The sequence below is a fragment of the Syngnathus floridae genome, chromosome 18 (genome assembly GCF_059516105.1).
Source record: "Syngnathus floridae isolate MCC-2025c chromosome 18, RoL_Sflo_1.0, whole genome shotgun sequence".
Classification (NCBI taxonomy): domain Eukaryota; kingdom Metazoa; phylum Chordata; class Actinopteri; order Syngnathiformes; family Syngnathidae; genus Syngnathus; species Syngnathus floridae.
Window position 1 is genome coordinate 4,087,976 of NC_142430.1, and position 27,380 is coordinate 4,115,355.

The 27,380-nt window shown below is 48.6% G+C and overlaps 1 protein-coding gene across 3 annotated transcripts in view; it reads left to right on the forward strand.

The window, feature by feature from the left end:
• The window catches only part of vti1a (vesicle transport through interaction with t-SNAREs 1A), a 52,404-nt gene that overhangs the window by 20,703 nt on the left and 4,321 nt on the right, over positions 1-27,380 (forward strand). For 2 of the 3 annotated variants that reach the window (XM_088360616.1, XM_088360617.1), the window contains 2 exons: positions 18,953-19,023; positions 19,584-19,645. In XM_088360616.1, the coding sequence (XP_088216742.1) occupies positions 18,953-19,023; positions 19,584-19,645 (133 nt within the window). Of the gene's footprint in view, positions 1-18,952; positions 19,024-19,583; positions 19,657-27,380 lie in introns of all 3 variants that reach the window. The other variant, XM_088360618.1, reaches the window with a different exon arrangement.

The following is a 27,380-nucleotide window of genomic DNA, read 5'->3' on the forward strand; positions in this document are numbered from 1 at the left end:
CGCTCTCCTCGTCCCGCATCCCATTTTCGCCTCGGCTGATCCCTGCCGCCGCCGAAAAAGAAGCGACGCGGCTGCAATTTTAATGACTGGCGACTGTTTTTTGAAGTCTACATGAAAAAAAGAAGCCCGCGCCGGCCGTTTGTGGCGGCGCTAGATACGGCGGGGGCCGAGGCTCAAGCCCGTGATTGGCGGGGGGACGAGCGCCGCGGGCGCCGACTCCGGGGCTGCTCGATAGCATCGGTGTCATTTTCCTCTTCTCGATAAGACGCCTTGCTGACAAAGTCCGATTAGGTAGGGGGGGGAATTTTGTTGCTGGTGGGGGGAATAATTACAGCGTTGCCTTTCATCCGCCGATAAACAGCACAGCCGCCACTGGATTTTTTTTTTTTTTAAAAGAGCTGAAGCATTTACATTCAGGAAATAGAGTTAACTAAATTTGAAGAAAAACACACTTGCCCCCCCTAACACCCCTCCTCTTTCAAAACATTTTTTTTTCTGAGGCCTCCTTTCCTCCAAGCTGTGAAATATTTACGTCCCGGCTGTGGGCGCCACTAATCTAACAATTATCAAATGACGGCGTATTCCGTGTGAACGCACAATGCTACATTGTGGCGGCGTTGCGAAGGAATCATTTATTATGCTATACCGCAAGGAGTGTCCTTTTTTTTTGTTTTTTTGTTTTAAACAGACGAATAAAAAGAGAACTCCTCGGAATATGCAAAGCTCAATGTGGAATACAGAGAATAAACAGTCAATGTGCTCAGGAAATAAATCCATATAAATTCTAATAAATGGCATGTGGGACAAAAGTTAAAAAAAAAAAAAAAAAAGCTCTTCTTTTTTTCTGACCCTCCTGTGACATTGTTTCTCAGGAAGAAAAAGATTTGACCTGGGTGTGTTTAATTATCTCAACTTGTAAAATGCAGGATTAAAAAAAATAATAAATAAATGCCAGTTGGATCAAAAGTACATTTCAAACACCTGCTCACTCAAACCTGTGTCTTGGAAATAAGCAGATATAGTTTGCTATTTATAGGTTACAGTGACTAAAAAGACCCCCCCACACACACACACACTTCTCTCTTGGCCTTGTTGCATGCTGAAAAAAAAGTGTAGCATTGACCTCCGGCTGACACGGAGAGAGCTGGAGGAGGGAGGGAGGGCTGGAGGGTGGGTGGTGGACTTGGGGTGGGGGGTGGGGGGTTGTTGGTCGTAGGAAAAAAGAAAGAGCCACACAGCGAGCAGAGAGCCGAGACAACAACTGTGAAGAGCGGCGCAGGGTTCAAGAAAAGCGCTTTCAGAAGGAAATGGAAGACAAAAGCGAGGACTCTGAGCCCCCCCACGGGCGCTTTAAAGGGCCGCTACATCTGAGGCGCCTGCTGCCGCAATATTTAAGACAAAAAAAAAATAACGGCAAGGGAGAACCGTGCGAGAGAGAGAGAAAGAAATCACGTAAAAATGTAACACAGTGCGCCGCCGATTGTGAGATTTTGACATTTTTTGCAGAACAAAAAAAAAATCCCAAACATTACCTGGAACTTGACCAAACATCAGCCTTCCTTGTGTGTTTTTATTTGTAGCGTGCAGGCGTGACCTCGACATTATTTTCCATTCAATTCATTCCTCCAAGTCAATATGACATTTGTGAAACAAATGCTTTTTATTTTAGATTTTCTAAGTCAAATGATTTTAATGTGTGAGCAATTCTTCTGCGGGTTTTATTATATCAAATTTTACCCTTGGCCCAAAATTGACCTGACTTTAATGACCACGTTCAACATTTTAGTTTTCTTTTTACTTGGATACATCAGAAAGGTAATCATTTATACTATAAATATTTTATATCTCAATGATAGTGTTTCATCTTAAAAAGGAAATTACAGAAGACTTACAAATTTGATTAAAGTATTGATGTCACGTTGTTCCTAGTCCAAAAAATCAATTTGGACTAAATTCAAATTTCACATTACATAGTGTAAATATAAAAATATTGAATTTACATGAATGTTGTCTTTCTTTGATTAGTGCCCCTCTCCTAAAAAAAAAAAATACCAAAAATATTTTACAATGCGTGTTTTTTTTTTCCATATAGCTCTTGCATTAATATCAACCTTCTATATAGATGATGCCAAATTCTAAAGGCCAGTTACTGTCAATATTAAGACCAGTGTGCAGGATTCATAAATAAATAAGCAACTCCATGTAAACAAAAACATCCTTGTTTTGCAAGCAGCCATTTTGTTCTTTAGCCATCAATCTTTAGTGTTGTGTAAGCAGCGGATCGCCTCCTATTTCTCACATTTTCAGATGTTAAAAAAAAAAAAAAAAAAAAAAAAAAAGATGCAGCAGCAGATGCTGCAGCATCTGTGAAGTTAAAAAGCCTCCAGGAAGTCCCGCTAAAGAAAACGCGTCTCCATCTTTGACGTGCGCCATTAGCTGCTTCTTCATCTCTGCGTCTTGTGAAGCACAATTATCCCGCAAACACGGCCAGGCGCATTAGCAGTCTCCATCTGTCCTCTACGGGACCCCCAGGCCCCCCTCGTCCGTGTCAAAGGAGCGTCCTCCTTTAGCCATCCCGGTGGCCATCAGACGGGCTGGCCGGCCCTTTAAGGCGCCCGGGCGACATGAAACGGAGCCCGGCCGGGATATCGGCTGCTTGGCCCATCTGCCTGGCAGTGGGTGGGGGGCACCGACCTTAGAAGCGCTCGGCGGGTGCTACTCCAGCGCATCACGCGACTCCGGTCTACAAACGACGAGCAGAGTCGGGCTTTGTCACCACGTGGCCGGCCGTATATGAGTTTGCAAAAGAACGTCAAGCTTTTTGCTCCTCGTATGCTCGCATCATTGGAAAGCTTTCAGTGGCAAAAGTAACAAAAAGCTTTTTGTCACTGCGAAGACTGCTAACCTTAGGAGGCTGCCGCTCCAGCGCCTCACTCACGCAACTTTTACGAGACAAAAGTATTTGCCCACAATGCTAGCAAAACTGTTGTTGCCGCGGTAGGGCAAAAGGAGACAAAGCTTTTTTTCTTGGAGGTGGGCCTCAACCTTAGCGGTGCTCCACGCCTGAGTGCGTCACTCAGCTTGAGTCACACACTTAGAAGATAAAATTGTTTGTCATCATCGAAGCAAACAGAAGAAAACTAGCGTTGCCTTGCCAGTTTTTTTTTTTTTTTGTCTTGGGAAAGGCGCTAACCTTTGGTGTGCTTCGCCGCTGCTGCTTGGGCACGTCACACAAGAATGGCAGTCTCACTTTGAGAAGGCAAACTTGCCATATTAGGCACAATCACATTTGTCCAGGGGGGGCGGCAACTGCCACCCGAGCACGTTGGGCGGCCAAGTCGCACGACAACAAAACGACAGTTGTTTACGTGCCTTCTGTGTTTGTCCAACGGAACAGAAGCAGAAGCTTTCAAGAATGCACTTTGAAAGCCAAGCACTATTTCTTCCTCAGCTGCATTCTTTTCTTTGGTAGACAGGCTGCGCCCTTGAGCTGCTGTAGAAAGCGGCGCAGTTTGCTCTCACCAGAAAATGCCGGAGGGGACCCACACACGAGCACACACACAATAATCGTTTGGTCGGCTGTGTGAGCCCAAGTTCCTAAAAAGAGAAGGCGAAAAGAAAGAAAGTAGTTCTTCATCCATCCGCGTGTGCTTTTGTACTAACGGTACGTTAATACATTAGCTAGCACCTGTGTCCTAGAATGATATGCTCATTCTGGATCAGGCAGGCAAAAAAAAAAAAAAAAAAAGAAAATAGGTCCTCCTGTGTCCTACGCTCTAATCGCTGCGGTGTCAACTTTGAGTGTTGACTAGCAGGTAGAAAAGGCCGGCTAAGTGGCCGACATGGTCCCCGACGCTCACATCAGTCGGCGGCTCGCCGCGTGATACGCGCGGCGCGCTAATCCTGAAGGGTTGATGTGCGCGGCGCTCGGGTAGCGGCGGGGCCGATCGGCTCGGTTCTTCCCCGAGCGCGACTCTGATCTCGGGTTAGGCGGGCATCAATGGAGGCCAACCGCCGCGTACTCGACGGCCGCCTGCCTTTTTAAGTGTACTTGTGAAGGACTGGCTAAGGTGGCCTAAGGGACCCCTCGCTTGGTCTGGACCTGCTCGCACTTTGATGCCAACGTGCGTGTCTTAATGGCAACACACCAAATTGATGGAGACTTTGGAATGTTGCTACTTCAAACTCGTGTTTTTTTTTTTTTCTCGCCTGCTCTAATTTATTGCTGGGAAACCCACCGACAGTGAATCGTAATCATCCAATGAAGAGCATGCATTTCTAAAAATGTCTTCACGTGTTACCTTGAACTTTTCTTTAAGGGGGTGTGGCCTAGCGAATAATGTCTGACAGCTCCGACTTCCGCTCCAGGTAGTTTACCACATAGTGTCAAGTCGCCAATGCTTAAACTCGTCATATTGATTTGGTCTCAAGTCTTGGTCTTGCCTTCAGATCCTCAAAGTCTTGGTCTTGACTTGCTCTGAACTCCTAGTCTTGGTCTTGATTTGATCTGGTCTCCTTAAAATCTTGATCTTTACTTGGCCTCAAATCCTCAAAGTCTTGACTTGGTCTGCATTTCTTAGTGTTGGTCTTGATTTGGTCTGGTCTCTTTAGGATCTTCTGAGCTCGAGTCACTGAGTCTGTTTCTTAATGGAAGGTCTATTCGAGCGTCTGCTCTAATTAGTGTTTAAATCCACCTATTTTCCATAAACATCAAAATCCTGACCAAGAAAATGCACCTTGTCCATTTTGGACATGTATGGCCAGGGGGATCCAACAGTGGCCGACAATCAAAGAGAAATTATGCAAGCGTCCTCACCGAGCTCCAAACTGCACACGTTATCCGGCGTGGACGTTTCTGCGGTCCGTGGCGTTGCTTGCCAATTTTCCTCTCACTTCCTGCGCTTGAAGTTGCGTGTTGTGCAGGTTTTAATGAGCTCTTTCGACGTTTAGGCCTTAACCAGCAGCTCTGTGCACAATTCTTATTAAAGGAAGTCATGCAAATGCAGAGCAAAGGCAAATGCCTTAACACACACACACTCACACACACACACACACACACACACACACACACACACACACACACACACACGCTTGCATTCACACAGAAGACATGATGCTGATTAGAATCTGGTATGTATATACGTATATTTTTTTCGACAGTGACATTCACGGCTTCTGCTACATCGTAGATATTGAGTCATTGTTTTGATGGCTTTTTGGGGTTGTTATGGTCCCTATGTCACTTTTCCTAATCTGGGGGATCTTGGTAGGTCCCCCCATGATAAACGAGGGTTCGCTGTAGTCCTCTGTGACAGGTTCAGCCTTTTCTCCGGCGGTACCTTCGCTCCCAATTTAGACTGACTGCGGCGACTGCGAGTGAGGGCAAACGACTCTGGCAACCTACCTTCAGTTAACTTAACAAGTCTCCATACGTCAGCGCCGTCTTTGATCTAATTGATTTGACTGGTTTGAACATATTCTTGCACAGAGAGAAGTTGTGATTTTTTTTTTTTTTTCGCGGTAGTTCTGCCAAGATGATCATCAGAGAGACGCAGGTCATTAGTCATTCGTGGTGTTGAATGTCCATCAATGAGATGTATTTCGGGTGGGCGTGTGGCGACTGTCACATTTGTTCAAATTCATGAATCGAATCATTCCAGAATATTGGTTTTGACTCGGTCTGGACACTTCAAAAGCTTCGCTTGTCTGGATGACTCTAAATCGTGTTTTTGACTTTGTCCTGTTTTGGTTTTGACTCTTTTTGAACTTGAACTCCTTTTGAGTGCCTTAAAATCTTGAACCTTGCTCGGTCTTGACTTGGTCTCATCTCTGGATCATTCAAAGTATTTGTCTTGACATAATCCCTTCTGGACCTCTTTAATTCTGTACATCTTCATCTGTAGGTCTCAAAAACTTGATCCTGACTTGATCTGATGCCTCCTTATTTTTCTTTCAATGAATCAATTCACATGATCTTTTCTGTCAGTTTTGAGTATTTGCACGAGTCTTAGGGTTTTGTGGTCTGAAGTGGCGTGACGCGACAAGGGCGTGCGTCCTGAGCCACCTGGATTATTTGGGCCAAACACGAGGAACCCGTGTCTGTCCAGGCCCCTCTTCTATCCACCGCAGGGCCTCGGAGCCATGAACAGAAGGTGCCTCCTCATAACTCGCACCTGAGCTCCTCCCAGCTTGGGACTGAGCCCTTCTACATCCCCACTGCCTCTCTCACTATCCTCTGCATCTTCTCTCTCTGGCTGGGGCCTGGCCTACTTTTACCTCTCGCATTCCGGACCTTTTTGATGTTGACTTTGTTGGCCCCGTCCTCAAACCATGTGTGCAAAACTCTCCAAAACAGCCCCCCCCTTTGCTCACTTTGGCGTGTTTATGACGATACATTTCACACGCGGGATTGCCGATCGTCTACAAAGAGAGCATTAGCTGTGCTCATTATCAAAAGCCGATTGAAAGTCACCTTTCTTTTTCAACGTTGCTGTTGTTGTGGTGAATGCCTTTCTCCGACTCAGATCTTGTTGGCGTCTTTTTCGTGTTGTTTTAACAGCAGGAAGCTGCATAGGCCAATATCACAAAGGTTGCTTGTGATTCATTGATTTGATAGATTTATTTGTGACGACCCTTTTTGGGATCCAAATCAACCAGCCGTAGTATCAAAATTGCTCCCTCATTGAACTTCCCACCACACCAAAGTTTGAGCTAAACTCCAGATTATACTCCTATTATTGCTAAGGCAGGTCACGGCTGACATACTGACGTGTGTCTGTGAGACTAATAAGGTGCTCGTCTATTCTCCACGACGTCTGAGGTGGTAATTAGCGGCCGGCTTTGAGTCGGGCCAGCCGAGGGTGATTGGGGGGTGGGGACTGCGACCGCCTGTTCCCCAGCCCTGATGGAGGTTATATTTTCCGCGACAACTGGACCAGAGTAATCAAAATGTGTTAATAATCCCTTCAAAGGAGACTCGGTGGCTTTGAGAAGCCTCAGTGAACGTCAATCCCCTTCCAAGTTTCTGGCAGCCCCTCACCCTGGCGCACCCTCTGTCACTCTATTCTCATTTGTTTTTTTTTTTTTTCCGATCCCCTCCCTCTTGATCTTATCAGCCAAGCCGTTTTTTTAAAACGACTTTGTTTGCATCGCTTTCTTCAGAAGTCATAGTTTTTGTCAGGCGAGCAATGTCCAGACTCCCGTTTTTGCACCTAATCCAGGGCTGGGGAAAGTGTGATAGCTCCACATCCAGTCGTGTTTTGCTGATTTTCCAGAGGATCAATCAGTTCATTTAAATATAAGGCATTTTCAAAAAGTTTTTGTTCCAGGTCAGACCAGATGGGGTCTGTCCAAATCTTGCCCTTAAAAGATTGAGCGTATTAATCGATAGACCATTGATCTACGGTCAGGGGAGTAATATCGGTTTAAAAAAAGTTTAGGTTGGGTGCATATTGATCAGAGGAAGGCTAGGCAGCTTGGAGGATATTGATTGGGCGCAATTTGGATTTAGGGTGTTGCATATGCTTGAATGTACAAGCACCTGATGCAAAACAAAATACAAGTAGCCATTACCCTGGGATTCATTAGTCCAACAGCAGATTGCAAATACTACTGCTGGGGAGGGAACATGGTTGAGCTCAAGGGCCAAATGAGCTTTTTACAACTAATAAATGAGGCCCTGAAACACAAACTGAACCTGGATCAATGCAGGCTTTGGGGAAAGCAAAGTCTTAAGTCTTCACCTGGCCGGGATTCATCTAAGTCATGGTCATGCCTTGGTCTGGAATACTCCAAAGTCTCAGATCGAAGTCCGGGTCTTGTCTTAGTCTTGACTTTACCACTCCTCAAACTATGGATTTTACTCACTCTTAAGTTCTTGGTCCTGACTTTATCTCAATGACTTGAAATGTTGGTCTTGCAATCCTCAGCGGTCTTGACAGGGTCAACCACAGTATTGGTCAAGACTTGGTCTGGATTCCTCCAAATGTCAGTCCATGTGGTCTTGACGGCTACTACTTGCTAGACTCCATTTTAATTTAAATGTCAACGACATGTCTCATTATGTAGTCCAGTCGGTGGACTACGTGTCAGTATCAGTTTGAGACTTTTAAAAAATGGATGAGGGTCCGGGGGTGAGGTCACTTTAGTCCCCACGTCTCCAGAGAGGCCGATGTCTGGTACGAGAAGGGGCCGCGCTTAATAGTCATACTCGAGCCGCAGCATCAAAAAGCGATAACTCTACCGATCTTGGACCTGTGGCAGTGAATAGAATTCCTTCAAGGTTTGCCAGTTTTGCTAGGCAACGTTAGCTCATGTTAGCAACTCATCCTCTAATCGGTGACGGTTCGTTGTACATATTTATCTGACATACCAAGAATACTGGCAACATATCAGAGAGAGCGCATGAGAGCAAAATTGTCTCGCAGTAGTGCTGCAGCTATCCACGCCGTATTCAGTTGGCAGGTGAATTTCTCTGTATACATTTGTATATCCACGGGATAACCAGCGTGGCTGCGAGCGCTCAAGAACTCATTGACTTTCTAATGATTAGCGGTCAGGCCCCCGGCCTATGCTCGTACCAGGGACTTGGCCCTAGCCGCCGCTGCGAGCTCCCCCCGGCCGCTCTCGCGCAGCGCTATCGACGTGGCCCCGCCCCCTCCTCCTCTCTTTGGCCTTCCGGCGTTCATGTCAAAGCCCATTAAGCGCCCGGTTCCGCGACTACAAGAGCCGGGATTTGTTTTTTTTTTGCCCGGGTTTGTCTTTCTTGGCTCTCATGTCTTTCGCCTCCATCTTCTCTTCCACCTCCTCCTCATACCGAGGCAAGCGTGGAGAAAAAAAAAAGGAGTGACCTTTGACAGGGCTTGTTCCACTTGCGCTATATGTACAGTTACGTATCGATCCGCGACTGCCGTTAGAAACTATAGCCAACAGACTCGGGAAGTTGACGCTGCTTTCAAGTCCTACGCAGTTTTTTTTTTCCCTCTTCCAACCGGGGAAAGTTTTTCAGATGCATATTGACCTCTGAAAGTCCCGTAAGCCACAAGTTGAGAAATAACATCCATATGTAATCTTTTATTATGTTAATTTCCCGATCTTATGAGTTTTTTTTTCCTCGTGTTTTGAAAGAATAAAATCTTTCCAAGAGTCTGCAAAGAAATGGTGCGGTGGTCCCAATCTGGCCCCCGGGCCTCGAGTTTGACCTCTGTGTCATGGGTCACGGCGGTAATTACCCGGGTTTTTGCAGCATGTGAAAAAGCGGAACACAAGTTTTCTTAGCCAGCTCTTTTTTTTTCCTTTTCTGTGACAATTTCCCAAGAGAGAGAAAAGTGCCTGTCAACAACTTTGTCCAAACTACCCAAAACATCACAGCTCATCAATCCATCTTGTTGTGTGCATTCCTTATTTATTTATGGAACGTTCTTTTTTTTCATTTGAATGCTATGACAGTGATGGAGGAAAAACAACAAAATGACAACCACACCAAAAGCACCTGAGGGCATGTGCCAACACATCCCATCAGTGTCATGCAGCCTTGATCCGCACCCCCCCCCCCCAACCTCCTCCCCCACCCCCGCCAGGATCTCTGCAGGTAGCCTCCTTGTATTGCCCGCCACCGCGCCCAATTAAACGTACTTAATCAGCTTTTTCGCCCAACTGATTGTTTTGAATTACGATCCGATGACGGAGCATCGCCGAAATTGCGTGCATACAGTAGAGCGGCTTGTTTATTTTGACGAACCCCCCTCAGGCTTTGGAGATGGTAGCGGCGGCATCACAGGCCCGTAAGATGGATGGCACCCGCTTGTGATCTCCACTTGTCAGACATGCCACAAATCCAAAAAAGGCACGCACATGCACAGGCGGGCAAAGTCATCTTGCATTGATGCCAGGCTGCTCTCCATCCGCCATTGACGTGAAGGTGCTAACACGCTATTGATGGACTAATTGAACAGTTACATTGTCTTTGTGCTTTCATCACACTTTGCGATGAATCCGATTTACGCTGCATCCTGGAAGGTCAACGATTTTCTCATTTGCGGGTGCCCCGGTTAATTCCATTGCCTAAATTTTTCAAGACAGCTCAGCACAAGGTCTCAACGGGAGCCTGAAAGGTGCTCCGACTTTTCATGGCTTGAAGCTAGCGACAGCCACGGTGACTGTATCCTCTGGATACCCGCGTCTTTTAAGGTCACCGCGCTGTAAGAAAAGCCTTAAAAGCACAAAGGCGGCCAACTTGTCCAACAACACAAGACAACACCTCACCCCCCCTTGGCAGTCCTCCCTTTTGTCTTGCCAGACGAAAGCGCATCCAAACCTGAGCGAGCGCTACGACAACAACGGCGAGAAACATTGGGGTAGCCCCCCTTTTGTTTAGCGCTGCTGTGCTAGCTTGGCCCGGTAAGGGCTTGTGACAGAGGTAATGTCTAAATTAATCATTCATGCTCTCTCACACGGGCTACAGTAACGGGCCTGAAATATTAATGGCCGTTGCGGAATAAATTTGATTCCCCTTTTCTCTCTGTGATTATAATCCACCGGCGTGCTTGCGCACACATGTTTATTTATGCCCTGGAGATGCGGAATGGGGGTCACTATTGGGACTTGCTCCAAACACACTCGCATGCATTGCTTTTGGTTTTCCTTCGCCATTTGCACTTGTGTCCCGCCTCCCGTTTTATGAATATGTGCATTTTTTGGGAGAGTGACTATCCATGAAACATGACGCGCTTGTGCCGTCACGCTATCATGTAGCTGGGGGATTTTTTTTCCCATGACCTGTGTTGCCATCCTCTGTCTTCAAGTAAACCTGACTTTATGCCAACTCTGACCGGTGTTGGGAGTGAAATGGAATATTTCAACCGCTAATTTTATTTACACTTCGGTGTTGGTCCAGGGTCAGTCACCTTTTTAACAAGGGTGCTGACTTTTTGGGCCTAGGAAACTTCCGGGCTATTTATTTTAAGTAGAGTTTTTGGGCTACTTGTTTTTCATATCTTTGCCGTACAGAGTCTCGGACGCTGTCAATTTGTCCATTTGAGGTCGGAGTGATGACTGTTTTTTTGAAATACCGTATTTGCCGGTGTATTGGTCGACCTTTTTCGATCCAAAACCGACCGAAAAAAATCGACCTCGACTTATACACCGAGTCATAAAATTTAACTTCGTATTCATCGCTTCAAATGTGATGGTAACCAAGGCCGTTTCTCATGCATCTCATTGTGCGTTGCACTTAGAAAATTTGAACCGGGCGGCGTGCGCGAGTGCGCGGCCTGCTGGAAGTTGAATGAGGCGCCGCGGCCACCTCCGCGGTGCTTATAAACAGCCGATCCGCTCGGCGGGGGCTATTTTCGGCCACTTGGCTCGTGCGCACGGCCTCCCGGATGTGCCGGGCGGGTGCGCGAGCTCGCCGGCCGCTGGAAGTCGAATGAGGCGCCGCGAGCACCTCCGCGGTGCTTATAAACAGCCGATCCGCTCGGCGGGGGCTATTTTCGGCCACTTGGCTCGTGCGCACGGCCTCCCGGATGTGCCGGGCGGGTGCGCGAGCTCGCCGGCCGCTGGAAGTCGAATGAGGCGCCGCGAGCACCTCCGCGGTGCTTATAAACAGCCGATCCGCTCGGCGGGGGCTATTTTCGGCCACTTGGCTCGTGCGCACGGCCTCCCGGATGTGCCGGGCGGGTGCGCGAGCTCGCCGGCCGCTGGAAGTCCAATGAGGCGCCGCAATCTCCTCCGCGGTGCTTATAAAGTGCCGATCCGCTCGGCTTGGAGCTATTTCCGGCCTCCCGTTGGTGCCGGGCGGCGTGCGCGAGCTCGCCGGCCGCGATCTCCTCCGCGGTGCTTATAAACAGCCGCATGCGCACGGCCTCCCGGAATTTGAACACATTTCGTCAATAAATTTCGCATATTGAATTTTGAAGTTTAATATAATGCAACAATTGAGCTCGACTTATACAAGGGATATATCATAAAATCGTAAATTTCCGTCGAATTTTAGGGGGTCGACTTATACACCGAGTCGACCTGTACACCAGCAAATACGGTACCTGATTTTGTGTTTGTCACAGTCATGTGGCTGCCGTTTCCTACTGATGCCATCCGCCCGCACTGCACTGTATCCAGCTGTCAGCACGGCAGCCGGCGACTGTCATCTTGCCGAGATGGGTCATTTGTCAACGTCCAGACAGGCAATTCCCATTGACACCCAATAGATCCGGCAACTGGCCCGGCTCGTTATTCTCCGTTAACTTTGCCGATGGAGACGGCAACCGGGAAAGCTGACAGCCGCTGCTTGGTCGCAATTACACAGATGAACCTGTGTTTTTTGTGCTCTTCTGAAAAAGATGGTGTCACTTTGTTTTTGTCACGGACTGATGACAAACAACGCTCTCTTCCAAAAGTCCAACTCGGAGCAAAGTTTCCCGATTGGACGCAAACTTGGTCCTGGCCCCTTTCTGGCACCGAGGCCTTGCCCAGGTGCCGTCTGTGCCATTGGCAGAAGCTGGCAGACTTTGGGCACGGCACGGCACGGGCCCCCGCTGCCCCGCTTCTTCCTCAAAGGCTGGCCTCGTCCCTGCTGCTCCGTAGCCCAGGGAGCTCATTAAGGCCAGACTTCCTCTTCATTTAATCCATTTTTCATAGCTTAAAAAACACTCCCTGATCTTAAAAAATCCCGGCTAATTTCAGCTTGGAAAGATTGAAAATATATCACGCAGGCAGGCCCGTGTGCCTTTTTTTTTTTTTTTTACAAGATGTCAGAATGAAATGTTTTCATACATTTGTCGGTGTCAAGACCCGTTTAAGTTCTGTGCACTGTTTTCGTCCCCCGTGCTAGCTTAGCGGCAGAATGGATGCCTCGACTACAGCTATTTTTCCCTCATTTTGTTCCATCCACGTTAACATCCTCCAAAGTTGTCTCAGCCTTTGTCCTTCATCTTCTTGGAGGACAAAGGCTTTTATTTTCCCTAGTGCAGCAAGCCAGGCTATGCGAGCATTAATATACCTCCCAGGTACAAAGCGTCTCCTTAGCTTTTGACACTTGTTTCGCAAAGGCTCTCTCGGGGAGCTGCGTACACATCCGGCCGACGGATGAGCTTGAATGGCTAAGCGGGCTCCGCCGCCCTTTCGTTAGCCCCGGTGACCGACGTGCGGGGGGCCGGGTCAACAGCCCCCGGGGTACGCTGTGGCGTGCCGGGCCGGGACCCCGGGCCGGGTTGTCAAGTGTCAGCCTCAATCAAAAACGGCGCGTGCTCATCTCGGGATGCAAGATTTGCATGGCGAGCTACAGGATTTTTATTGTTGTAAATGTGCCGGCTCGGCATTTATTCTGCAGAAACCAGAAAATTGATTTTTACAAATGCATTTTCATTCTCAAATAGACTAAAGATGATGGAATCATAAATTAGTTGTCTTGAAAGGATGACACAATCTGCAGTAAATAAACATGCATGTACCGTATTTGCCAGTGTATAAGTCGACTCGGTGTATAAGTCGACCCCCTAAAATTCGACGGAAATTTACGATTTTATGATATATCCTTTGTATAAGTCGAGCTCAATTGTTACATTATATTAAACTTCAAAATTCAATCAGAAATATGCGAAATTTATTGACGAAATGTGTTCAAATTCGCGAGTTTGTAGCGAGCGATCTATACGCCATTTTAAATATTATTTACTTCATGACCCTGTGATATTACGCGCCGAGAGAGACTAGCAACAATGAACACTCTGAGAAACTGGTTTATTTTTAGTTAAGAAACAACAAATTATAATTATAAAGTGATTGCCGGTACATAGAGTTCAAAATTCGTCTTCATCGTCGCTATTTCCGAAAAGCTCGTTCCATTCGTTTTCGTTTAGTTTGTCGTCATAAAGGGCATCTTCTTGGTCTTCTCTATCCTGAGAGCGTTTGGCGAATATTTTCTAAGTGCCAATGGCTCTTGCGTCATAAAGAGTCCGCCTCGGCTGGTTCCCCATGTCGCCCAGAACAAGTGAAAATTCGGCCTCTTCCCCTGGAAGTCTGGCCAAGTTTGGCGAATATTTTCTAAGTGCCAACGACTCAACCGCCGTAAAGTGTCCGCCTCGGCTGGTTCCTCCGGTCGGCCAGAACAAGTGAAAATTCGGCCTCTTCCCCTGGAAGTCTGGCCAAGTTTGGCGAATATTTTCTAAGTGCCAACGACATTCATTTAGACATGGCGATTGAATGTTTACGTACCGGTAGTTATTGTCGTTGCTTGACGCGCGATGACTCGCACATTCGCTCAATACCCAGTACTTCCCCCTAGCAGTCATCGTCGCTGCCTGGCTTTCGATGTCCGTTATTGAGGTGAGAATATTTGAAATTGTTGCTGAGGATGCGTGTTAATGCGACGAACGCTTTATAATGATTCAGTTTCTCGCTGTTTGATGAGCCTGATGGACGCACACCCACGCACAATGAGATGCATGAGAAACGGCCTTGGTTACCATCACATTTGAAGCGATGAATACGAAGTTAAATTTTATGACTCGGTGTATAAGTCGAGGTCGATTTTTTTCGGTCGATTTTGGATCGAAAAAGGACGACTAATACACCGGCAAATACGGTATTTTTTTTTTATAGTGGCCGTCAGAGCTCCGCCATTGTGCCACGTCCTCTTCTATGTACCATAGAGTCGTTCTCGTCTTGCACACGTGGCTTTCAAACACAAAAAGTGAACGCAAGAACGAAAGAAAGGGAGGCAGAAGAAAAAGCTTGCACGCTGTACACAAGTGTTTTGAAATGCCCTCACATGCGGTGCCACGCCGCGTATTCACAGCAGCGGATGACAATTGTCATCCTTCAAGATGCAGACCCTCGCTCGCTGACTCGCCGTTAAATGAGGCGCGGGATGTCGCCAGGCCGCCGTGCATAATAGCGCCATTCTTGTCCTGAGAGCGCACCATTGGCGTTGACCCCCCCCAAGTCAAAGACAAACTTTGTGCCTTTTGTCCTCCATTCACAGTCAATGTGGCTTCCTCAACTTCACAAATTGGATTCAACATTTGCATTTTTCCCAGTACAAATGCAAAGCTGACAGCCACACACATACACACAACTTATGAAACTTATCTTTGTCCAGCTCCTTCACGTGGGCGGGCACATTAACAAGCTATTTGGTTGATTTATATAATCAGCAGCGGTTGACGTAAAGATGCGGACCTGGTCAAAAGATGCAAATGAGCTTGATGCCGCGTCCCGTTTGTGACAAGTCTAATGAAGGCCTTCCAAGTTAGCTGAGAAGACGGCGAATCCTCGCTAATCAGCAACCACCCGCCTGCTTGCCTGCATTTGATTGGCTAATGAAGTGTTTTTGGAGGGTTAGATCTCCTTTTGCAGTTTGAGAGGATGGGCAGGGAGGGAAGGGGAGTGTGCCCGAGGTGTGCTGTTGTACACGTAATTGAAAGGCAAGAAATGCTGCGTTTGCTTCTTTGATCTGCCCGTCAACTCTCTTGATTAAAGACGCCCAAGCCTTTAATCAATGCTAATGCCACGATTAGCGCTCTTAAACTGTAGGAAATGAATGGCAAGTTTGACTTTTTTTTTTTTTCTCCTGCCCGCGAACACGTCTCTTGCCGGGTCCACTTTGCTGACAAATTGGCAAACTTTTTGCAAACTGTCAGATTGCGATTTGTGTTTTTTGCACGAGTCGCCTTAAATGTTGTGGTAGCTGATCCACAGCCTGCCCTCCATTGATTATGAAATGAACACTTCCTCGTGTTGCAATTTCTCAACGGCTAATGGACTCACGACACTTTGCAGAACTGTTCCTAAAAAGTCTTTTTTGGTCGTTATTTTGCGTTGATGGTCTGGAGGTGACTTTTAATTATGTGCATTTTTTTTTTTTTTACAAATTTAAATTTTTTTTAGTTTAATTGAAAAATCATTTTCTCAACACTGGAAAAAGGAATTAATACGTCAGCTCAGCTGTATTGGCAGTCTGTTCAATTTTTCTTGTCCTCTTTTTTTAATTGACGACCTCAAAAAAAAAAAAAAAAAACTCGCACTTTGTCACGCCCCAAACACCTAAAGTCCATTTGTTTTCATTTAGATGCTTGATTAAGGAGTGCTCGATTAAGTCCGCGCAAGTTGTGCTGACCGTTCTTTCAGCACCGATTGCTGTTCACGTTAATTTTCATTGTGAGGAGTTTCCCCTTTTTGATTTGCTTTGGTGATTGTAAATATTGCGTGTCACACAAACTATTAAATATGAGCGGCAGAGAGGTGCTTTACAAGCGAGCCAGAGTGACTTCAATAATGCAAATGTAAATTGGACACGTCGAGACTTTGAAACAGAAAGGGAGGGGCGGTGCACAAATGCAGCTTTCAATTTTCTACCCCTTTGCTCATTTTTAAACAAATGCGTCTATTAGCCGCTGTTCTGCCGCTGGCCCGGTCTGCTCATTTATACCCATTAAAGTGGCATCTTAAGACCACCTTACTGCTCTGCGCCATCCTGCCAATTGTCCATAATCAGCTGTTTAAAGCGGCGTTGGAAATTTCTCCGGCGCACCGCGCTTCGGTCTGACGGACAGGCAAACGATCCGGCGGCGGCGGGGGAGCGAGGGGTCGAGGGAGGAAGAGAACCCAGAATGATGAATAGGCCAAGTTGAGTGGCCGACTAACGGAGATCTGTCTTAATCAGAAGTGATTTGTTAGAACAGGAGCCGTGCGGGGTCAGGGCGCCGGCCATGAATAAAACACAGCCCGGCCCGGCCCGGTGAAGAAAGCGGCTGCAAATGCAGCCTGACGGTTCTCCAACGAGGGCGACTCGGGATACGCTGATGTGGATTTTTGTACTTTGACTTAGGCAATTAGGCTCACATGAAGGTGTGCTTGTGAACGGAGCCTAATCCAAAGCCCGGCTCCAAAACCCCAACTTTTAGCAATGTTGCAACTCGGTCAGCAAGTTTGTTGTGTGCGCACTTAAGGGCACCACGCTCGGACTCGTTGGCCTCATGGCCTGTGGGCTCGGCATCATAAATACGTCCCGTTGTGGTGGCTGCAACTTGGATGAAAGGTGATGAAAGTGTGTCACCAGACAGTTGTGGAACTTGTTACTCCCCTGGAAAAAAAAAGTGTACAAAGAGAGGTAACTTTAGGCACCGGGGAGTCTCTGGCAGTCGACTTTGTCACTTTGTTTGAGCGACACCCCATGTACTTCCCAAGCATCTTAAAATGATGACATCTCATCCGTGGTGCCATCGTACGAATCAAATCCTGGAGAGGCTGATGGATTCCGAAAGCGACCATTTCCCCGTTGGCAATTTTCAATTTTCTCCGCTAATTCCTTCCTGCAGAGGAGCGAGCAGTTAAATGTAATAATGGGCTTGTTAACTAGACCTTGGGGTACGGCGACCATCTTGAGACGCCAAAGTCATTTCAATTGTTAATCGCCGCTCAAACTGCCAGGGAATATTTGACTGGCTAATGAGCAACAAGAGCGAGGCAACAGTTGGTCCGTTTCTGCTCTCCGGCTCTTTTTTTTTTTTTTTTCTCCCACTCCTCGATCTTGATGATGAATGAGTGTGCATTTAGCGCAAATGGTCACGATGAAGTTGAATGAAGATGAATGCAAATGTAGATAGCTGCCAGAAAATGAGGAAGGCTCCAAACGTTAAAGCCAATCAAGCCTTGCCATTGACACACACACAAACACACACCAACGCACTCATGGATTTGTGTTAACAAGCCATTATTGAACTTTGTCAGTCAGTCAGCAAAGAACTTGAGCGAGCCATTAAAAAGTTTTTCTTTTGAGAAGGTCATTATCTAATTTCCTGTCTCAGACGAGGTCACGACACGACAGCATTGAAGGAGATTTTAATCTCGCCGAGCTTCCGTGAGCCGATAGAGATATATATATATATATATATATATATATATATATATATATATATATATATATACTTTTTTTTTTTTTTTTTTTTTTTTTGCTCAAGGGCAACCGTTACCATTTTGGTCCATAATACCTTTCGAATTTGACGCTTCTTTTCATATCGGTGTGGATCTCGATAAACACGAGAGCCGTGACTCTGCGGAACGGAGCAAATCTTTCGTCGGAGTCGTTGAAGTGGAGTTGCGAACAAACCTTGGGCACGATCCGAGGCCTCGTTTTCAATGCCAACTTTCCCAATCATCTACGTGCCTGACAAAAAAGGACGTGTGTGCTTATTTGTCTTTTTAACTGAAGATTTCCGTTGGCGCCGCCTTCCCTTGTTCTACTCGGGTAGCGCCGCTGTGTGTTATTAATACCTGCGCTCAGTCTTTTTAATCTCTGCTATTTGTCACATGTGAGTGTCTGACTGCGCTGTTTAATCTGGGTATCCTTCAATCTGTCTGCTCCCGGATTAGAAATTAATGAAGGCAGGAAGCGACGCATTTGAGTCACTTCCAGTGTCGAGGAGCTAAAATCTTCCAAGGGATGAATGGAGTGTCGTTTGTTTGACGGCGCCAACCCCCCCCCCCCCCCCCCCCCCCCTTTGCAACAATGCCATTTATTTCTTCCCCCATTTTTTGCCTCCGTTGCACACTGTTGTTTAGCTGCCAGATGTAACCCCATTTTTTCCACTTTTGTTTTTTTCTTCAGCTTCCCCCCCTCCTCCAAAACAGGCGCTCAGCACGTGGGCCCTTTGGTGTGCGGCACCTGTGTAGTGTAATACAGTCAGCGAGTGTGTTGTTTACCTCGCGTTTGTTTGGTGCGCTTGAAAGCCCGTCTTTGATCCGCGCCAGGATTCTTCACTCCCCTCTCGATTCATCCTTTCGCCTCCATCAGTTTTAAACGCTAATGCTGCTGCGGCATTGATGGAAGGACTTATTTTTTTTATTATTTTTTGGGCATATCTAAGTCAAGGGACAGCAGATAGACAGTGACCACATTTTTTTTTTGTAATTGCATGTCCCTTCACGCTAACGCCGCTGCTTTGTTGTTTTGCAGAACAAGTGGGTCAAGAAATTCTCTCTAACCTTCACACCGACCGTGAGAAGATCCAGAGGGCCCGAGAGAGGGTGAGTGTTGCCGTGGCGTGGACGAGGCAGGTAGTTGAGAACCCCCCCCCCACCCCTGGCGGCCCCACCCCTGGCGGCCCCTCAGCGCCCAATGCTTAAGGATCACAACAAGGCAGCAGGCCTCGCTCAAAGGAAGTCAAACATCTCCTTTCAAAAATGTTCCACCGTGTCTACTGAGGCTACTTGCTCGCTCTTTCTTTTGCTGTTTTTTTTTTTTTTGACTCTCTACTTTCTTCCCGAGAGTCTAGCTTCCCCCCCACACTCGCACAAACACACGCGCACGACTTTCAAGTCCGTTCGTGAAAGCGAAAAGAAGCCAGGAGATGAAGCGATGGAGTTCAAGAGGTAGTTAACAACCACTTTGGCAGAATCCAGATGTTTGATGCATCAAGATTTATGCGGTTTTGAACTGCCCCCTCCTCAAAAAAAATGCCACACACACGCATCAAGTGCTCCAGTCTGCTCAGCGGTATTTCAATTTCTACCGGTCCCAAAATGTGCTTAGTTCTCCAAATTGCACCCACAAAACAAACTCAAACTTGTCCTTCTTCTCCCTGCAGCTGCGAGAAACGGACGCCAACCTGGGCAAGAGCTCCCGCATCCTCACCGGCATGCTGAGAAGGTAAGCGACAGGTAGGAAAGGCCATTTGGAACCTCCATGTTTTGTTCAACTACTTGCCGGGAACTTTTCCTCCGCCCGCTCGTTGGTATCCCGTCGCCATCAAACACGCGATTCAAACACAAATAATTCAATACGCCTTGCTGCGCCGCCCGTGTCTACACACACACACACACACACACACACACACACACACACACACACACACACACACACACACACACACACACACACACACACACACACACACACACACACGCGTGTGTTCAATCACATCTCCATTTCATAAAGTGGCAGCCCCCTGAACCGCGACGCCTGGGTTTTGTCTCCCCGCTCCCTCTTTCTTGTCGCCCCCTCCCTGGCTGTGGCCCCACTGTGGATTTTGATTAAGAGTAATATGTAAATGACAGCGCCTAAATGTAAAACCGCGGGGCCGGGAAGGAAGTGCCAATTGAAATGGACGCTTCAGTGCCCGTGGACAATTTGGGGCGGCGACAAGAGAGGGCAGACCGACTGTAACCCATATTTCTGCATATGTCTCCATTTTGTCACGTTTGATTACGGCAAGAGGAGGGGAATTGCCGTGTTGGGGGGGGGGGGGGGGCGCTCGCTCACCCGTAACTGTCCGACAATCATTCATCATCCCGTCCCCGGCGCTAAGTAAATAACACACTTATTTCAATATTATCATATTCATGTTAAAGTTCAGCTGTCAGCTAATGGGAAGACTTAATCAGACGTAGCGTCCCACCGACCCAGTGCCCGTCTCGTGCCGGCCCCCCTCAAATCAGGATTTATGAGGGCTTCTCAAAAGCAAGCGCAAATATTGAGATTGTGTCGGCACGCCGGTTGGGAATAAAAGCGAAACGTGGCTTTCGAGTAGTGAGAGGCGAATGTTAACATTGAACGTGTCCCTCCTCAAAGACGTCATTCTGTCCCTCAACCTCAACTGTCAAGACCTCGGCAAAAAGTAGCGAGTCGGTGTCGGGAGTCTTTCTCAGTGGGAACGGCTTTCCCACGGATCCTTCCAAAGTCTTAAAATCCGTTGGTCAAGTTTGGATTGTAGCAGTTATTTGAGCAACTCCAGCCCCTGAAAAACATAAAGGATGCTTCACGTTTTGGCCAGCAATTTCCAGGGCGTCCGGTGGTCCCTGACGCAACGTCCCGAGCGCCAGCAAGCGAGCGAGCGGTCCGCCTCCAAGCCGCCTGGCATGAATATGGAGCTGTTCTGCGGCCGCCCGGCCGGGAGCTTGCTTATCTTTTCCGTCTGATATCCAGGCCCCTCCATTCCCATTTCAAAGGGAGGTCCACCCGGGGCCTGGACTTTTTCATCTGCCTGCCTGGCGACTGAGTCGACCACCTGCATGTGGGATCAGCTGCCGGCCAGGGTCCGACAGCCTCGCTGCTTCTCTCCCCCCTGCCCTGCCTCACTGCCCCCTTTGACGGTGCCCACTGCTTCCCACTGCCAGAACGAACCCCCAGTGGTCCCCAACCGGGCCGGCGGTCCATCGGGAGGCTCCTGCTCACCTCAGATTCTTCCAGATCCAGCAACATTCTTGCTGATTTGGTTTCATATGTGACGAAAAGGAGTCAAGCCATATCACCAAAAATCAAACCCCTTTCAAGTCTTGCTTTTTTTTTTTTTTTTTTTTTTTTGCAAATCAGGACAAAATTCCCTTTTGTTTTGAAGATGCACGGCATTCCCAGCTCGTGGCCGTCTGCGTCAATGTAGGTCACTTTGTTGACAGCGGCATCCCGGGGCCCGCTTGAAGCGCACGATCGAACAAAACGATTTGTTTGTGGCGATAATTGAAGCTGAAAGATGGAGCGCAGCCTTGTTTATGTCTTTCGCCGTCGCCTTTTGTACTCTCCGTTGATTTATTTAGTGTTGACGCCGATTTGTAGGGCCGGACGTGAAGGGGCGGGGATTTCCGCAACAGTGTCTGGGGAAAGTTTATTTACTCGCACAATGTGGCGGGACGCCAGGCCATTCTTTGGAAAAATGGTTTTGATCAGTGTAGACCCCCTCAAAAACAGTTCCCTTTCTTTAAGTGAGTCTCATTAGGACCAATGACTCTTTTTGTGTTTCATGACTGCTGTTTTGGGTAGCAACAGGGTTGCGTTCCGTTTTGAAAGGCGCTGTCCACTGTGGCCGTTCATCACATGGCCCGAGTGGCAGAACATTCCCGGCGGATCCCGTATTCATGTGATCTCGCCACGTTGTACGTTGAAACGTGATTGCCGCATTGTGGCCTCCCCTGTGGGTCACTCGGCTTTTCATGTTCAAATGTCTTGATTCTGGCAATCGTGTCCGATTGTGCCTTTTAACTTGTGCAATGGGCGCAGCTGTGCCGTGTCCACCAATGCGTGCCAGCCATTGAGCGCGTTTGCTTGGCAAAAGATGAATTGGGAACGCAAAAATCATATTTAAGAAGGTGCTGCTGTTTTGGCCAGCAACTGAGTTTGAATGTGCTTTTCTATAAAATAAGATCATTAGCCATATTTTCTGGATTTGTCTAACATGGCGGCATCTCATCCGATTTTTTTTTTCCCTTGACATTTTAAGTAGACGTTTATTTGTCTTGAAGTAAGCCCACCGCTGTGTGCGCTATTTGAGGAATTGTGGCATGAAAGCCAAACAATACTTACACTGGCCTAATAACGGGTTGTGTGTTTGGACGGGCCGCCGCTGGGACAATGGCAGGCTTGCGCGCCTCATCCTCATAACTCGCCAAACAAGCGCCGCCACCGCCACCGCCACCTCCTCTTTCTCCTGGCTTGCCCATTAGAGAATGCTGATGAGGCGCTTTTTATTTGCCACTCCAGAGGCAGCTCTTGGGAAAGAAAGTAGGCGAAGTTGGCGCAACTAATTAAGATGCTTTCAAACCTTCCGCTCGGAAGTAAAGCCACAACGGGAAAAGGGCGATTTTCGCCCCTCATCCCCGCTCCAAAGAACTTTTGGACAGGTAAAGCCTCGCTGGCACCCCTCCCCACCCGCCAAGCATCACCCTCATCCTTGTGACGGGCAGAATCAGAGGCTGCCGCGGCCCAACAGGCGCTCGACGGTGGATCAAAGTGGGCGGGCACCCTTGGAGTGACACCTGGAGCCACTTCAAGGGACACCGGCGCCACTGATCTCCCGCCGTCTTGTCGGAGTGACAGTCAGCGGGGGTTAAAGGAGGGCTGGGGGAAAAAAAAATTGCTTGACGAAGCATCACCTCACTGACGATGCGTAAGGAGCGCTGGAGATGTGTTGATTTATTCCAATTTTACCATCCAGAACCGGCTTGTTCTGTATTCACCTCTTTGACCAGCTTGACCCGAATCTTAGAAGACGTTTTTGGACTAATATAGTTGATGACTGATTAGATTTTTGGGAATTTGCGTACGTCAAAACCAAAGTCGGGCCGCAAAAGCCGGCCGCGTTTCCGTCAACGATACCCTGTAATGCCCGATGCCTAGCCTCCGTTTTTAGCCTGCGCGAGTCGACAAAGTGTTGTGTAATTAGGCGGCACGCAAGCTAATCCCTGCAAAAGCGTTTGGCATTCGTCTGGCACGTTCCAAACATAAAAGTAAGAAGTGGAACGAGTTCCGCCGCTGGCGATAAAGCGGCCGCGATATCTGCTTTTGGCCCAGACGAGCGCAGCGCATGTTCAAGGCTTGGCTGAGCCTTTCGAGGAGTCGAGCGGTCACGCACGCTCGCTAATGACGGGTTGCGTGGAAGCCGCCGCTTGTGTTTGTTTGGGGAGAGCGCTACTCTGCCATGAAGTAGCAGCCCAGCTGGCAGCCCTTCTCCCGCCCCCCCTTCTCCCTCACAGACTGGCATGCGCCGTGTGATCTGACAGAGGAGAGAAGCTTTTGGCCTCGCACCCCGGTGCGAAGCTCGGCCCGTTGCCAGCCGCTGGTGGTCAGGCGGGGGCGGGGGGGACTCCACCGCGGTCTTCGTGTCTCCGTGGCGACAGGGTTCTGGGCTTGCACCTCGACGGCCGACATCATCACTCTGCGAGCTGTCTGGCGCAGGAATTTGCTACTGTACTGTATAATTGGCTATTTTGACTGCTGGCAGCCAACACCCGTTTTGTCCACGGCGACATAAGGCTCGCATTACAAACAAGTTACAGCTCTCCACAGACCAGTCTTGTGCGCTTTCCAAAAAGGTCACAGCCCCCGTTTAGCAGCGCCGCAGTTTGGGAAGATATTTGCAAAGTTACCGTTGCTACGTTGGGTCAGCTTTCCACCTGACTGGAAACTCCAGGGAGAAAATCGACATGGAGGAAATCATGCAAAACAAATCAAGACGGACGACAGCAACGACATTTGACAGCAATAAAAAAAAATGCATTATTTTTCCCGCAGAATTCTGATGACTTCCCCAAATAATTTGGATGTCATTCTGCTACGTGAACTTTAGACCCCCTCGCCCCGGACTCCCTGTATTTTGAGGGCGCCAGCCTTGTAACAACGCTCGAGTGTTGAAGAGAAGTCGTGAGGACATTGAAGTCTTGGCCTAGCATCTCCGCGTTACTTTCCCCTCCCGTCTCCTCACCTGACCCGACTGCATCAGCGGGTTGGGTATCGCACGCACACGCCACAAATGTTTTCCCATGTTTTTTTTTTGTGTCTCTTAAGATGTCCAAGCATCCTAAAAGTTTCCCCTTGACGCTTTTCTAAACACGGGTTTCCAATCTTTAATGACATGGTTTGTTAGAGAATTGAAGTGGGGCACCATGTTAGCAAAGCGTATCATAGTGAGCTCAGCACACCGCATCCACAGTGTGCAAAAATATCATCTGCAAAAAAGCAACCCTGGAAAAACCAGACCTTGTGCACACTTCATCATTTGACGGGCCTCACCCGGAAAATGTCGATGTCCTATTTTTCTCGCCCCTCCTTATCTTGCCAGTCAATCAGCTGTGCGCACGGGGTCCGGCATTCCATTGGCACCGGCCGTTCCAGTCCATTATTAGTGGCGTGAAGCGCGGCATTGTAAAGCAGAACAACGGGCAAACCTCGGAACCATCAGAGCTATCGGCACGGTGGAGAAAGAGAAAGAGCCGGCCCTGTCGCGCCGTCAACGGCCCCATTGTTTGCTAGCAATTGTGTGCGGAATGCGGACGGTTTAATGGGGACGCGTCGCTGTCTATTGACTGGACGGGGGACGGACGGGAGCTCGTGCCTGTTCCTGCGTCGCATGCATCGCACAACATTCTTCTTTTGCCAGTGTACAAGTAGTGTTGCTCTCCGAGATGACGCAGGCTAATTGTGCCCCCCCCCCTCCCCGCCCATTTTCTGTCTCCTAACGGTAAATGTTAAGATCCAGGAGCGGATCAATGGCGGTTCTCTTTTGATGTGCCAGGACACGTTACGAGCCGCGGCTTCTAATTGCAGCGCCGAGCCGGCGATCGATGTCGGCCGTAATTGCCTGACACGGCCAACGGCTGCGAGACTTTATTATCATTAATATTTAGACATAACGTGGGAGGACCAGAGTCGGGGCTAAATGTACACGAGCGGTGCGAAGCTTTGATCTCGCCCAGATAAGTAGATCGATCGGCGTGTCGGTCGGTCGAAGGGAAAATAGGTCGTGCGAGTGGCGAACAAATTAGAGACGCCCGCTCATCTCGGATGCTATCGAATTTCCCTGGGAAGTTTCCTTTCGGCTCCGGGGGGGGCGGAGTAAGTTGAAAGGTCAAGCGAAGCCCTCGTCCGATCAGGCGTCCTCAACTTTTGGCCACCGTCTCATTAGCGGACTAACAATGCACTTAACTTTCGAGGCACTTCAAGTTTGGCAGTTTAGGGCGCAGAATAGCAACCCAGAGTGAGTGGGGACCCCAGATCCAGTTAGCTAAAACCACCTTCAGCCAGTTTGTGAACAGGTCAAATCTAAAATGCTGCTGCCAATCCATCTGGACCAGATGAATGGAATTGGGGTCTTTCATAGAAGCAGTACAGCGTCACTTCTTGGGCATCCCCATCTGTCCTCCCGCAAATATTTCTGTCACATGAAACAAGTGGTAGCAGAATGTTGCAGATTAGCGGCCCTGTGTAAATAATGACACTTGGTTCCATTCCCTGCTAATTAAGGTGCATTTACTCTTCCCAAAAACGCGGTCCCGCTGGGACGATACACGGCAATTAGCCGCCCCTCAAGATGGCCGCTCATTTCAGATCCGTCCATACGTGTGCGGGCGTGCATACGTTCCGCCGCCACGCAGGGATGACCTCGCAATTAAGCGCCTGAGACGACTGGACTTCCTCGCTTTCCTCTCTTTTTGTGAACTGAGAAAGCGTTTTTGCAGCCGACCTCCGGCTTGCAAAATAAAGCAGTGAAAACAAACAAGGCCCTGAAATTAGATTTGCCCAAACAGAGCATTCCCTCTCATTTCACACAGCGCTGTGGCTTCCAGACCAGAATAGAAGCACCACGCTACGCCACGCACGCACGCGGCCAAATGGGCTGCACGCTCGCAGTGGCACGGCCTGACCAACAATTGCCCTCTCGCACTATCACCGTAGCCGTGTTGCAAATGGACGGAGTGAGACCAGTGAGGCCTTTTGGCTGCGTCCCCCCCTCCCGCTTTTATTGGCCCGTTCTGTCGGTGCTCCTTGGCCCGCCTTGCCGTGTGAAATGAGCAAGTCTGGCCGACCCGACGGCTTAGCCAGCGTTGCCAAGAATGCCGCTTGTGTTTTGCGCCCGCCCGCCTGCCCGGTCGGCGGGCCGTGTGCTGAGTGTGTCGTTTGCGTTGCGCTCGCACACTTTGCGGCGGGGCTGGAGGGCGCGTTGCAAAAGCGTCCCGCTCGGCCCTCCCTTCCCTCCCTTCCCTTTTCTGCTGACTTTGCACAAGGAACGGCCAAGAATGTGAAGTTTCACATAAGTGCTGCAATTAGCAGTTGTGCGCAATACCTCACCATTGCCACTAGGGTGCCATTTTGGAAGGAAAAAAAACAAAACGACAACGTCGACATAATTGTTGGCACGGGAAAGTTACGTGTGTTGACGCGGCGGAGTTGTTTGCATCCTTTAAATTTGGGTTCCATCTAGTCCTGAGGGTCCGCCCCGCTTTCTTTCTCCCACGGGGGGGGAAGGCAAGGGGCACGCTTGAGGCGGCTTTGGCAAATAGCATTTCCAGCTGCTCCCCTTGTGATCGTCGGCGGCTGTCACAAGTCGGCTTTGTGTAGCAGCCGCGCGATGAGGTGTCACAAGTGGCTTTTGTTTACTCTGGCAGCTTCTTGTTGTCTTTTACTAGTGAGCGCAAAGTATCGTGTCAAAGTTGTGATCTCAGTTTAGCGTAAAGCAGCTTTGCGTTTGATTCGGGGAGCCCGGCGTGCTTCCCACTTTTACACTTTTCAATTCCTGGGCCGGGCCGGGCCCAGTCAGAACAGTTTGCACATTCCTGCCAGCGACGGTATTTTTTTTTTTTCCTCACTGTGAGACAGACAAGCGCCGGATCTGATGGGCCTCCCGTCACGAAGGCTCCTTTGACAGCAGGTCGCTCGGTTAAGCAAGCAAGAGGCAGGCGGAGGCGGGCCACACAACCAAAAAGACCTTTTACCTGCTGGCCCCCAAGATTCCTCGACCATCCACACAGTTTTCCGTTCCTTGTCCGACATCCCAAATTTTAGCCAGGCCGACCCGTCAAATAGCTCCCGTTGTAAATGTTGCTAGCAAAAGATGTTGAGCATTAAGAAGAAGAAAACAAAAACGGCACAAACATGTTTGTGTTGATACCTGGGGACC